Source organism: Rutilus rutilus, assembly GCF_951802725.1.
Source record: "Rutilus rutilus genome assembly, chromosome: 23".
NCBI classification, from domain to species: Eukaryota; Metazoa; Chordata; class Actinopteri; order Cypriniformes; family Leuciscidae; genus Rutilus; species Rutilus rutilus.
Window position 1 is genome coordinate 28,248,920 of NC_140233.1, and position 14,701 is coordinate 28,263,620.

Genomic DNA, 14,701 nt, shown 5'->3' on the forward strand with positions numbered 1-14,701 from the left:
CACGCACAGCGTTTTACACTGTGTTCCCCTAGCGTAAGATATTACGCAAGTAGGAGAGAACCTCTCGTAAGAGAACGTACTCGGTTACTAATGTAACCTCGGTTCTCTCTAGAGAGGGAACGAGTACTTGCGTATCTTGCCGTGCATGCATCACGCTCTGGTTCGCTTCGGCGATGAAAAACTGACCAAACCAGCCTCTCGGGGCTGTATTTTTAGCCCAAGCCCCACCCGCTTTCGGCGGGACATGACGTAGTGGGCGCGAAGCACCCTCATTGGTTTTGACGTCATGAGGGGCCTCTCTCGATAGGCTGGTGCAGTTGCCGCAGAGCAGCCAATGGGCGCACGAGCTGTCTCGCCCATGTCTGCATGCTGCTGCAATGCGTTTTACATTATTGCAAAATTAAGGATAATTTTTTGGCTTCAATATCTCGTGGAAAAGAGGTTTTCCCCTAGCGTAAGATTTTACGCAAGTACTCGTTCCCTCTCTAGAGTACCGAGTACGTTTTTATGCCTTCTACATAGTTTTAATTATATCTTTTAAATTATATTAGAATACAGTTGTAAATGCAACTAAAACAAGACTAACTAGAAAAAATAGAGAGAGAAAACAAACAGACAAACAATCTTTCCACTAAAAAAAAAAAAAAACATCTTGTTGCCGACCTGACCGGCAGTCTCAACTGTACCTTTTGGACACAGGCCATCACACTTCTTACATTTCCAAACTCCACCCTCATCCACCTCATAGGTGCCAGGGCTGCATGTTCTCACACATGCCCCATGGTCTGTCACGGCATAGTTACCTGAGAAAAAAATCAAACCATCAGTCATTCCAGAGTCGTTAACCACAACCAACCAGCAACACAATCCTAATGCGTCAAATCATTCTGTCATAGTTATCCTGCTTTCTGAGATGTTATTCAGAAACCAGAGTTTGAGTTGCAGGCTCACGATCCACACCAGAGTGATTCTCTTTACCTGGATTGTGTTGTTTAGATTTTAACCCTGAACACCTAAAACATTAATCTCCAGAATGCAAGAATTCAAGACCTAACAGCTTTGAATTTGCATGAAAGATATAATTAGAATCTGATTGTGTGTTTCAAGTGAAAAAAAATAAATAAATAAATAGCAGGTTTCGAAGATTCGTGTCTCAGCCTGGCCTTACGTGGGCATTTCTTGACACAAGTTGCCCCAAAGCTGTACTTCCCGTCGGGGTTGAGAGCGAGCTGGTGGGTGTTAGGGTCGTAAAGCATGAGCGGTGGACATGCGTCCTTGCATGTCCCTTCATCCTGGAAGTCTTTACAAGCCTGCAGAAAACAAACAGCATTTCCCATGAGGCAACTAGTCTGAAATCATCTTCATTGCCCTTGAGGTTACATTTACTGCAGCTGTGCACTTCATTGGTAATGAATGTTTCACTGTAACAAATGTATATAGTACACTATAGTTCAAAAGTTTTTAACAAAAAAAATGAATATTTTGATTATTCAGCAAGGATGCTTTTTATCAAAAGCGATAGTAACAAGATTTAAATGTTACAAAATATGTGGTTACACTATATTTTACAGTATGTGTACTATAGTGTACTGGCAGTGTACTTCCCCAAGAAAGTTCTGGTAATTTAAGGTAACTATGGGTTAAGGTTAGGTTTAGGGGAAGGTTCAAGGTAAGAACCTATAGTTAAACCCAGTTATAGTTATTGCTATAAGAAGTACATAGTATGTACATGCGAAACAGGACTGTACCAAAGATTTCTATAGATTTCTATTTAAAAAAAATGCTGCTCCTTTAAATATATTAAATATCTCCTAAAATATCACGGTTTCTAAAAAAAAAATATATATATAGCAGCAGTATAGCAACTGTTTTCAACATTGATAATAACAAGAAATGTTTCTTGAGCAGCAAATCATTATATTTGAATGACTTCTGAAGGATCATGTGACACTGAAGACTGAAGAAATGATGCTGAGAAGTCAGCTTTGATCACAGGAATAAAATGCATTTTAATATATATTCAAATAGAAAACAGTTATTTTAGTTTTTATTAACACATTCAAGTGGCTGTGAATTTCTCACATGTTGAGTCATACTGCTATTGTTATTCACACTAGTTCAGTTCATAAATACCTAACCTAATTAACTAACTGTATTTACGCCCACATATAGCAGTATGTGGTAAACGAGCAAACAATGAATGGTTGGGAAATGAATCTAACGTATCTGCACATGTGTTTCTCACCAGGCAGTCGGTTGGTTTGGGTCCAGTGCAGCCAGCAGCACAATGTTCATTGCAGCAGTCCATAGGTGTGCGTCCCTTACACCTGCCCGAGCACTGCTCCGCACAGATCACCTTAGTCACTAGATTCAGAGAGAGAAGAAACTTCAGAGATGCTAACAGACAAGTAGGGGTCAAGTAGTGTTCTTCGGCAGTCGTGAAATATAAGTCAAGGATCAACTAAACAAACTAAAGAGGAGCATTTAAAAAAAAAAAAAACTACTCAAAAAGCAGAAATCCTTACAGAAATCGAAAAACTGTCAATTCACTGTATTTTGCAGTGGTATTGTGCATTACTAACCAGTACAGCATGAAACAAGATAACCCAAGTTTAAGATAACCGATAACCATAACCTCTTATTACTGAAAACATCCATAAATGTATCAGTTTTAGCCATATTCTCACAATAATTACAATTACCAAAAAAAAAAAAAAGTTTCTGACATGAGCTGTAAGTGACCAATCACAACAGACTGGGCCATCTGACCAATCAGAGCAGAGTAGACCAATCACAACAGACTGAGCTATCTGACCAATCAGAGCAGAGTAGACCAATCACAACTAGGGTGACCACCTGCTAATAAGCCCAAGGGGGGACAAGGGGTATGTTTCTGAGGGACAATGGGGGACACTGCCTGGCACGGCGGTGCCCCCACCCCACGGGCAGACTCACTGATAGTGGTTTACCCATTTCTAGCACATACCACCTTACATGGTATATTAATAATGCCCTATTCCCCTAAACATGTGTAATTGCTGATGTATGCTCATGGATAGGCCAACCAATGTGTATTTTTTTTCTAAATAAAGACTCATAATATTTTGAACATTCAATGAATTGACAGATGCACTTCCACTTACGATTTACTATTTAATTTTATTTATTTTTCATTACAATTTATTCACTTTAAATAAATTATAATATAAAATTATAGGATTAACAGGAATTGTAGTTAAACACCACAGGAACAGTTTAAAAAAAAAGTATTTAAAAAAAAATACGATTGACATCGTAGCCTATTCCCCTCCATGTCCGATTGAGAAGGACGTTTTGCAAAGGTCACAAAAAGCCCTCTCGGTATCCCCCTCAACACCTTTCAGCCACAAATATTCATTTTCCCAGTCTTTCTTGTACCCACACCTTCTCTTTATAATTGATGATGGCGGTGCCTCTCAGACTCAGTCTCTTTCTCCATTTTTCGAATTGGAAAGCGCGCATCTAAAAGTTTCTTCCCAGTGTGTCTGGTATGCGCGTGCGTGCGCTGTCATGACAACAACGAAAAAGTTGATGACAACCTAGTTAGCAGTTCAACTGAGGGGTTTGTGTGGCAACAGTAGCGTGCTGAAATGTCAAGTAATGTTCGTTTGGCTGCCTGGGGCTCGAGGATATAGAGCGACCAACCTTTTTTTTAGCAAGCATAGATTATGCGTGACACGGTCTCAATTTGCGGGACGCATGAATTGGGTTTCAAACGCTGTGCGCGCACGCGCTACGCGGGACGGGTGGTCACCCTAATCACAACAGACTGAGCTATCTGACCAATCAGAGGAGAGTAGACCAATCACAACAGACTGAGCTGTCTGGCCAATCAGAGCAGAGTAGACCAATCACAGCAGACTGAGCTATCTGACCAGTCAGAGCAGAGTAGACCAATCACAGCAGACTGAGCTGTCTGGCCAATCAGAGCAGAGTAGACCAATCACAACAGACTGAGCTATCTGACCAATCAGAGGAGAGTAGACCAATCACAACAGACTGAGCTATCTGACCAGTCAGAGCAGAGTAGACCAATCACAGCAGACTGAGCTGTCTGGCCAATCAGAGCAGAGTAGACCAATCAAGACAGACTGAGCTATCTGACCAATCAGAGGAGAGTAGACCAATCACAACAGACTGAGCTATCTGACCAGTCAGAGCAGAGTAGACCAATCACAGCAGACTGAGCTGTCTGGCCAATCAGAGCAGAGTAGACCAATCACAACAGACTGAGCTATCTGACCAGTCAGAGCAGAGTAGACCAATCACAGCAGACTGAGCTGTCTGGCCAATCAGAGCAGAGTAGACCAATCACAACAGACTGAGCTATCTGACCAATCAGAGGAGAGTAGACCAATCACAACAGACTGAGCTATCTGACCAGTCAGAGCAGAGTAGACCAATCACAGCAGACTGAGCTGTCTGGCCAATCAGAGGAGAGTAGACCAATCACAGCAGACTGAGCTGTCTGGCCAATCAGAGCAGAGTAGACCAATCAAGACAGACTGAGCTATCTGACCAATCAGAGCAGAGTAGACCAATCACAGCAGACTGAGCTGTCTGGCCAATCAGAGCAGAGTAGACCAATCACAACAGACTGAGCTATCTGACCAGTCAGAGCAGAGTAGACCAATCACAGCAGACTGAGCTGTCTGGCCAATCAGAGCAGAGTAGACCAATCAAGTCAGACTGAGCTATCTGACCAATCAGAGGAGAGTAGACCAATCACAGCAGACTGAGCTGTCTGGCCAATCAGAGCAGAGTAGACCAATCACAACAGACTGAGTCAACTGACCAATCAGAGCAGAGTAGACCAATCACAACAGACTGAGTCAACTGACCAATCAGAGCAGAGTAGACCAATCACAACAGACTGAGTCAACTGACCAATCAGAGCAGAGTAGACCAATCACAACAGACTGAGTCAACTGACCAATCAGAGCAGAGTAGACCAATCACAACAGACTGAGTCAACTGACCAATCAGAGCAGAGTAGACCAATCACAACAGACTGAGTCAACTGACCAATCAGAGCAGAGTAGACCAATCACAACAGACTGAGTCAACTGACCAATCAGAGCAGAGTAGACCAATCACAACAGACTGGGTCATCTGACCAATCAGAGCAGAGTAGGCTATCAGAAAGGCAGTGTTTATAGAGACTGAATCTTCAAATAAACTGTTTTCAGAGCCAAACTTTTGAATAGTAGTGTAAAGTATCTGTGTTCCCAGTCTCTAGCTTTTAAAAGGTTTCTGTGTTTTGATGTTGTTGTTGTGTTTTTTTAAACACTTCTACATAGAATGTTTTCACAAATTTACTAAAAAGCCTGAAAGTAGGAAAAACATTCAGATTCAGTTACTCGAGTAGTTTTTAGGACCACTGACTTGTTTGGCAGTTTTGAGGGCCAGGGCCCCAACAGGAACCATTGTGACAGCTCAGGTCACACTCCTCACCTGCGGGAGGTAGAGTAGAACATTCTTAATCAACGTGCAAAATTAATTAGTACCATTTAATATGCGTGTATATTTAAAAAAATTATAATAATCTTGAGGGACTTACAGTCTCTTGCCAAGTTGGGTGCCGGCTCTATGATTGTAGGCTGGGTCTCCATGTTCAGAATATCAGTCCACTGGATGGTCTCCACATTACATAAATAACGGTTTCTGGTAAATTGTATTCCACCCTTCAGTATTTCTAGGAGGGAAAATGACAGTGTTTGAACAATGCATTTATGTAATGCAAATATAACTTTCAGCACTAGGCATGGAGATTAATGAATGCTATTCCCTCTACAAAACAAATGTGCGAAAGACACACAGGTCAGTTAGAAGCGTTAAAGTTAAAGTGTTATTCTCATTTGGAAGAAAAAAAAAACTAGGACAAAGAACACTTTTATATAACCACATACCAGTTAAGCTAGTCAGTGGTAACTGGTTCACGCCTTGTCCGATGCTGTTGTCGGAGTTTAGTAGGACGGTCAAGGCATATCTGTCTTCATAAAGGGAGTGGCCACGAATGATGCGCAGATTCTCAAGGGGAATGCTGGGAGCTGAGTTCACCCCAATAAGAACATACCCACCAACTTCTTGGATGCTCTAAAAATCAGAAACATTACACATAAAGCTCACTAACATCCATCACTAATACTATATAAAGAGTTGTTATACTGCATAATTTAAATATTGTTGAGGCATCTGTCATGAAATACAAAATATAATAAAACATTGGTATATAGATGACTTACAATAACCAAACAGTAAGCTAACAGTAAAATAGCACTGAACGTAGTGTTTGTAAACAGATATATATATATATATATATACCATACCCTGAGAAAAGACAAGTCGTGTTTTTCAGTCAGATATGTGATTTCCAGGTTTTCCAGAACCACGGTGCAGTTGCTGTACATTTTTACCAGGATCTGATAATGATCATCCACTGTTCCCAGAAGGGCCAGTTTGATGTTCGTTCCCCGACACACTTAAACACACACAGAGAAAGAAAGAACAATTCAATCCACTGGGGCCTTCATGGAAAAAAGCATAATAAAACTCAAATTCCAGTAGAAGCAAAAATGCTTTTGGTTTCTTTGTGCAATTTGTTTAAAACCTCCCAACCAAATTATTTTTGAACATAATTTCAAACACATTGGAATCAGTTTTATTCATTCAATAATACAGTAAGACTTGGGGTCAGTAAGATATTTTAAATTAAAGTAAAATAATTTTATTGAGCAAAGATGCATTAAATTGATCATAAGTGACTTTTATTAGGCTATGTTACAAAATATTTCTATTTCAAAATAAATGCTGTTTTTTTTACTTTCTATTTATCAAAGAATTCTTTAAACACATCTATCACAGTTTCCTCAAATATATAAAAGTTTTTAATGTTGTTTATCTGTGACATTTTTAAACCATGTGCAAATTCATAAGTCAACACCATTGCTGAGTATAAAGACGGTCTCAAAATTATTAATTTTTTTTTTTAAACATTAACTGTTAAAAATAGTTATTTTATTTGTAATAATATTTCACAATATTACTGTTTTTTCCTGTATTTTTTTTTAATCAAATACAGTCTTGGTTGAGCATAAAAAGCTTTATACACAGCCCTTTAACATCAATCACAGTCTTGAGCCTTCTTGTTTATTTCACATTTGTGGAATTTTAGCCCATTTTGCAATGCAAATTTGTTCCAATTACACAAATTAGATGGAGTGTGTCTGTAGACTGCAATTTGCAGGTCAAACCACATGTTTTCACTTGAATTTAAGTCTAGGCTCTGGCCAAGCCATTTCCAAAATCTTTATTAAATACAAATAAAAGACTAAAATGATTGTAATAAATCATCTGTGAATGCAAATGCTAGAGCCGGAGCCAATCTGAGGCATGTAGGTGTCTTTTGCAGCTAATGAACCAATCAGAATTCAGTGAAGGTGGGCGTTTGTTTTAAGTGCTCTGAGCGGCAAAGGAAAGACTGCGGTGGGCCAAGATAAATAGTGCTTGTGGCAAAGAGAGAGCTCGTATGAATGCTACGAGAACTTACTCTTTCTCACACACTCATCTGGGAAAAAATAACTACTACATTTACTCATTCTGGTCTATATTGCTGCAGAGACACCATTATGAAAAAAGTAGCAATCAAAACAGATAAAAATGTGAGGCGTCAATTATTAATGACAATGACAATTAATGCAATGTCAGTGGTAGAAAGGGTTGTTGTGTGGGTGGCAATTCAGTTCTTTAATAGGCTTAGATAACAGAGGCCAAACAACTCAACTAGCCTCAGGTCAAAGTTGTTTCTAGTTTTAGGATAAGCTAGACTCCACTTTCAAGATAAATGTATGTTGAGACAGTTTATAGGAGCCAGCTTGAGACCAGGAGCTGAATAATGGAGCTTTATAGTCACACAAGTGCAAAAAGCCTCTCTCTATGAACACTGAATGGATGAACTGCACAACACATTTACAGAAACCCCTCCTTCAAGTCTTCTTAGCAAAACTAGTATTGTACCGTGAGATGAGGTGTTGACGTAGCAGGTGAGATTTATCATGGAGGATACTCGCTATTGTTGGGTTGTTGGGTCGCATTCTTTAACGTATCTGTTCTTGAGGGAAAAGCTAAAGCTTGTAAACAACTGAACGACAAAAGTCTCACATTTCATCTTGCTTAAAAAGGATTTAAAAGTGAAAGTTCACCCAAGCATAATTTTTTTTTTTTTGTAATTTACTCAACCTCATGTCATTCTTTCTTCTGCAGAACACAGACAGAAGAAATGTTTTTAAAAGAATGTTTGACCCTACAATGAAAGTAAGTGGGATCCAAAACAACATTGTGAACCCTTTGACTTTCATGGTATGTACAAAAAAAATTCTAAGGGTGCTCCAAACGCAGCGTCTACCAGGACATTTCCAGAGCACTTCATGCTTCCTTCAGCAGACCAGCTTTATGGAGATGCTGACTTCATTTCCCAGCAGGATTTGCACCGGCCCACACTGCCAAAAGAACCAAAACCTGCTTCAATGACCATGGTATCACTGTGTAATTACTGTGTGATTTCATGTAATATTCTAATTTTCTGGGATTTTGATTTTGTGGATTTTGTAAGCTGTAAGCTATAATCATCAAAATTATAACAAATAAAGGCTTGAAATATCTCACTTTGCATGTAATGAGTCTATATGATATATTAGTTTCACCTGTTAAGTTGAATTCTTGAAATAAATCAACTTTTTGATGATATTCTAATTTTATGACCAGCACCTGTATATATATATGATGAGGAATGATGTGGGATTTGCAGAAACGGCAGCTTCTCACATGAAGCCACACCCTACTGAGATGTCAAGAACGACAAGGAACGTTTATTTTTTCCAGCCTGGATTCCAAGGTCTCTTTCCATCACAGTGGCTCACTCAATAATGGAAATACTATAAACTCCATGACGTGCAGGTTCAGTGTTTCCAAACATAGACTTCCCGTGAGCTGGCAAACGGCACAGAATTAGCTTGAGAATTAACATGTGTGATAACATGCAGAGACAATAAGAAAGAAAGAAAGAAAGAAAGAAAGAAAGAAAGAAAGAAAGAAAGAAAGAAAGAAAGAGAAAGAAAGACTGTCACAGGTAATCACAGCGTTTATCTCTAAATAGATTCTGGCCATTTCAAGCTCAGTCGCTGTCATCGCAATCATCTCACAATCAAACTGTCAGAGCCGCCACACGACTGTGAACGACAAAGGAACTCAAAAACATGACACTTCTGTCACACAGCTCTTTCCTGTATAGCGGGCGTATGGAGAAACATTCAAACACTGCTTGAAGAAAACCCTCATTGTTCTCTGCCAAAGAGAGAGAGTCACTCCAGCAAAATGAGGCACTGACTTCTTCGCCAGTTTTAGGAAACTGCTCAACAGTTTATCAAAGCAGGAGGTCTGCTCGTTTGACTTTCTCCGCAGCTCTTGAAACTCCAACCGCTTCAGCAGATGTGATTCTGGGAAAAGCCAATCACCGGGGAGAGGCATCAAGACCCAGAAACAACCAGCCTTCACATGCCGAAGGCCCCTTAGTAACGGACAGTTTTTTACAATCGCCCTCCCGGGAACTCAATATGGAGCCGTGAGTGGGCTCTGGTAACTCTTGAAAGAGCGTTCAGGACGGATGATGAAAACTTAGCAGAGGTGGAGGGGGAAGTGTGCAGATATTAAAGACAGGAAATTGACGCTGGGCATTAGGTTTTGCTGAGAGAAATAACAGCCGGCCGTCTGCAAAACCGATCACTGGGTCATGCGAAGCGTGTGCAAACAATGTGGGAGCTCGGAGACAGATGAGGACAATCGGACAGCAAATCAGGATGGTGAAGAGATTGTGAGGTTTCAAGGCATTCTGCAACTCATTTTATAGTCTAAACAATAATGCGGAAATAGAATAAACATTATTGAGACAAAAAGTCATGGTGTCAGGCATGTGGAGTGAGTGGCCTATCAGTAGGTGGAGGCTTGTGTCAATGGATTGGCAAACATAAGCATTTGTAGGCAGCAAGCAAAGCTCTTGCAAATGAATCGAGAAATCAGATTGTCGCTGAGAAAAAAAACTGTCCATTTGACACTATATTTATGTAGAGATGTATAATCATTTAAAAAGTACAAATTATCCCATGGAATCTTTTTTTTTTAGATTTAAAAACCTTAAAGAGATAGTTCACCCAAAACTGAAAATTGTCATTTACTCACTCTCATGTCGTTCCAAACTTGACTTCCGTCAATCTTCAGAACACAAATTAAGATATTTTTTAATGAAATCTGAGAGATTCCTGTCCCTCCATTGAAATGCTATCACTTTGAAACTTCAAAAAGTTCATAAAGAGATTGTAAAACTAATCCACATGAAAAAGTGCTGTTGTCTAGCCGTCTGAGATTGTTAGACAATGGGACTAATTGTTGCTGAGTGCTCATGATGATGAAAACTGTCAAATGAAAAGTTTAAAAGTTTTCTCTTGTTCTTTTCTCAAAATTATGGAAAGCATTTTGAATTCGCCAAAACTACAGTTAACTCAACCTTTGGTGTCGCTAGCGCCACCAACCTGTTGAACTACAGAAAGGCTGCAGGCTCAAAGCATTCCTTTGCAATGATTTTTTATTTGCTGAGAAATTGTTAGAGTTAGAGACAGAGAGAAAGAGCTGTTATGATGTCAATTAACGGGACCAAGAAGTTCCAGCATGACAACGCGTTGAAATGATGGCTGACGGGCAGTTTAACGCAACGGTCCTCCATCTTGGAACGTCCTGAGGCGGGGGAGGAGGGTAATGGGAAAGAAGAGCAGTATCACATCTCAAATTCATCTCACAATTAGGGGAAAATACAGGGTTGATGTATTTCCAAAGATCACTGGTTAAACAATTCATGATCCCAACGGAGAACACTAATTGGCAGACCTGAGGAACAATCTGTGTTTTGAACATTAGGCGAGTCTATAATTATGCAAATGGTCTTTTTCTTTGTTAAATTTTATAAGATCTCAGCATTGGCAAGGATATCAGGGTGTTTTCCAGAGAAATCTGAATGGTTTGATGCCTGGGGCACAAGAGCGCAAAACAAATCCAGGTTGGACCTTCATGTTTAACAGTTCCAGGAGAAAAATCTGAATTTTCAGTAAATGAGAGAGACCTGAGATGAACAAATGGAGAGTTAAACCTGGATAAACGTAAAATAATTGATGAAATCTTGATGAAAAACACATCTTTATCTCTCTGTTTTGAACTTTCATCCACATAGTTTCTGTCCACGAAGACGTGGATACATTTACAAGCGACGTTTAGGCGTTGCAGTGTTGACTGTGAAAACGGCGGTATTTGAAAACGATGACACGTTTAGTCATGTGACACATATCGTACACAGATATATGGTTATACCGGCATTGTAATTGCTTGCTATATACTTTCATAGTGTTGCTAAAGAGAAATGCTCCTTTGTACAGTCTTCATATTCCTGCAAAGATGACTGAAAATTTACTCACAATTGCTGTCCTTCTGGCAAAACATGATGACAATTGTGTTTTAGACCATGTGATTTTAAGTGCAACCATGGACGTAACAGCGAGGGGTGGGATATTTTGCTAAAGTGATTGTGCCAGAAGAATAATGGGTAACACTTTACAATAAGTTTCATTTGTTAACATTAGTTAATGTATAAACATGAACTAGCCATGAGCAATACATTTGATACTGTATTTGTAAATCTTTTTTAATGTTAGATAATGTCTAGCCCAGAAATAGACGTAGAGGCTACATTTGTTGAAGTAGGCCTATACTATGAGTATAACTATATGATTTTAAACGATGCAATGGACAAAAAGCATAAATGTATCAATACAAGAATAATGTTTGAAAGGATTAATCATTGAAATAAGCAACTTGCAAATGATTAGATGAGGCCTGACTCAACAAGCTGACTCTTCGATGAAGACACACAATCGGACCGTCTCGTACATGTAATCGACACACTAAAAGTGTCAATCAAAAGATGCATTGCATGTTTTTGTGATTATATACTGTAAAACATTTATCTTGCAGACTTTTTAAATTCTGAATGTTGTTACAAGGAACTGAAAAAAGGACAGATCACACGAAAAAGAAATGTAAATGAAGTCACTTTTATATAGCGCTTTATTCAAAGCACCTTCATATATTTTTCACATTTTCAAAGCTTCACAGCTTCATATTAATAAACAGGAAATTTGTGTTAAAGTTGTTCAATTTCAACTATAAAGCAGCGGAAGAAAATTGTGTCATTATTCTGCTTAATACAGTTCAGTGTTGTTTCAATACAGTTCAATAACTGTCAGTGTTGCAAAGTTCATCAATTATGAAATTAGTTCAACTCAGCAATGATAGTGTCATTATTCAGCTCAAGTCTGTTCAAAGTTGATTCAATAACAGTGCTGTGTTGTGTTCAGACTTTAGGAATCAGATTTTTTCTCGAATCAGATCTGTTCAGGCAGAATGTCCACACTATAATTTGCAAGTGATCAAATAAGATTCACGAGTCCAGATATAACCAATCTACCGGTATCCGCATGGGTTGCTTTGGTAATGGCGTAGACATTCACACCTATGTGGCGAGGCTTTCAGAAAGAATACAGGAAAAATGGAGATTTTAAACCAAAATCTGCATGAAAAGGTAACGTCACTGATGACTGTCAAAACAGAACTAATAATGAAGGGAGGAGATTCCTCTCTTGGCACCGTGACTGTAAACCTGAATGAGTCCTAAAGAGGAAGCAGACTGTAATAAAGTGATTTGTGTCCCATCTGTCAGTATTGGCAGAGCCATGTGTTTACACACAGGACACCCCCGAGACCGTCTAAATTATATGCAGAGTGACACACACTTTAAACAAATCGAATAAATGTGACAAACTCTAACACTAACATCATAGATTAAATAAATGGCTTTAGTTAACTGGATTCACATCAAAGTAAATGTGGTGGACCAGCACATTAGCACGCATTTTAGATAACCTAATGAAGCTTCATGTAATATGAAGTCAAATATAATGTTTATTATGACTGAACTTACCTGACTACATTTTGTTAAACCGACAAAAGTCATTTTCAGGGTTGGATCAGGTAGAAATCCTTCAGTCAACACACTCAAATTAAAAACTAAATTTCATTCAAAATTCATATCCTGCTGCTGTTCACTGGAGTTTTTCAGCCACTTTGAATAAAAAAATAAAAAAAAAAGATGGAAAAGAAATAATGTAGTAAATGTTGAGATCAACATTAACTAATATTAATAAATTAGTCACGTTAACTAATGTAGTTAACTAATGTTAACCACCGAAACCTTATTGTAAGCGTCACCATATGTCATAACCGTCACCTTATGTTAATTTTTTTCATAAAAGTAATATTTTGACTTGAATAAAACCTGTCAATTTGCCACATGAAGCACATTTTAGAGTATTATTACAGCTGTTTAATCTATAGTGAAGAAGTAGTTCAAGGCAATATCCTCTTCTCTTCGCCTCAACTACCGTATATAAATCACGCCAGTTCACTAATGAACGCAAAGAAATCACAACCTTATTAAAAGTATGGGGTGGGGTTATAGAGCCTTAAAATTTGGGCTGATCCCTGTGTGAACTATGGACTCAACCTCAGGTTCCTCAAGAAGGAGTATTATTGTCTGTAAATGTCACGTTCAATAAAAACGTAATTTAAAAGACTAATCGAGTCCAAGAGTAAGTTCTCTGTGGGACAGTGAACACAAACTTCCACTGTTCCCACGCTGACTGACTGAGGTTCCTCTAAGCGCACGCACATCTCTGAAGGTATGTGCGACGATCCCATCTAGATCTACCGGAGAGCATTCAAAGATGAAGGTTTAATCTTACACAACAAGCAGTTTCATAATACTGAGTGTCTCCTACCTTTCTTTTCCGGCGTCGCACAGAGGCTCCCTGAGAGCAGAAAGGTAAAAATCAATCCCAGCTCAGTTGGTCCTGCCATTTCTTATGTTTCAAACCTCTCAGACTTCACTCCTTGCCTTCTCGTCTTCTTGAAAAAAGTCGCTCGACTTGGCTGTAAACTTTGACAGCTCCTCCTCCGCGCTCGCGAGCCTCGGCAGTCAGGGGCAGATTAAGGTGGTCAGGGGCCCCTAGGCTGCTCTTTGTGTGAGGCTCCCCCTAAAAATGTATTTAGTGCCATACATGGTCCACACGCAACTACGGTGAACTGGCATATACACATTGAGAGAGCCAACACTACAGTGTTTCCTTTACATTCCTTCAATGGCCAATTCACATCTACCCAATCACCTGCTTGTTTTTTTTTTTATTATTATTATGGGCCAATTAGGGTCTTTTTTTGTTCGCAGCGCGGTTCTGGGTTATCAACAGGCCCACCCAAAACTTTTCTAAAAAAAACAAAACAAAACCTTTTAATATATTTTAATTTTGTCAAGAGTTATAAAAAAATCGTCAATAAGCTCATAATTTGTGCTAAAATAGTCTAAATGTTTAGTTTTAAGAACAATTTAAAAAATCTGGTTATGTCCATTTTGATGTTTCTTGTGCAAGTTCAGCAGACAGTGAGGTTCGGGTTTGTTCCGATCAGAGCTCGTGAGCGGAGAGCGCATTTCTGAATATTCCGCTCCGCT

At 39.1% G+C, this 14,701-nt stretch overlaps 1 protein-coding gene across 1 annotated transcript in view; it reads right to left on the reverse strand.

The window, feature by feature from the left end:
• Positions 1-14,161, reverse strand: part of LOC311283110 (uncharacterized protein) — a 790,474-nt gene extending 776,313 nt beyond the window's left edge. Inside the window, exons 1-8 of the mRNA XM_084397300.1 lie at positions 13,974-14,161; positions 6,369-6,520; positions 5,949-6,135; positions 5,600-5,734; positions 5,425-5,493; positions 2,246-2,364; positions 1,169-1,310; positions 687-803 (exon numbers count right to left, since the gene is read on the reverse strand). Coding sequence (XP_084253426.1) covers positions 687-803; positions 1,169-1,310; positions 2,246-2,364; positions 5,425-5,493; positions 5,600-5,734; positions 5,949-6,135; positions 6,369-6,520; positions 13,974-14,052 — 1,000 coding nt within the window. The 5' untranslated portion in view covers positions 14,053-14,161. The remainder of the gene's footprint in view (positions 1-686; positions 804-1,168; positions 1,311-2,245; positions 2,365-5,424; positions 5,494-5,599; positions 5,735-5,948; positions 6,136-6,368; positions 6,521-13,973) is intronic.
• Positions 14,162-14,701: the final 540 nt, after the last annotated feature.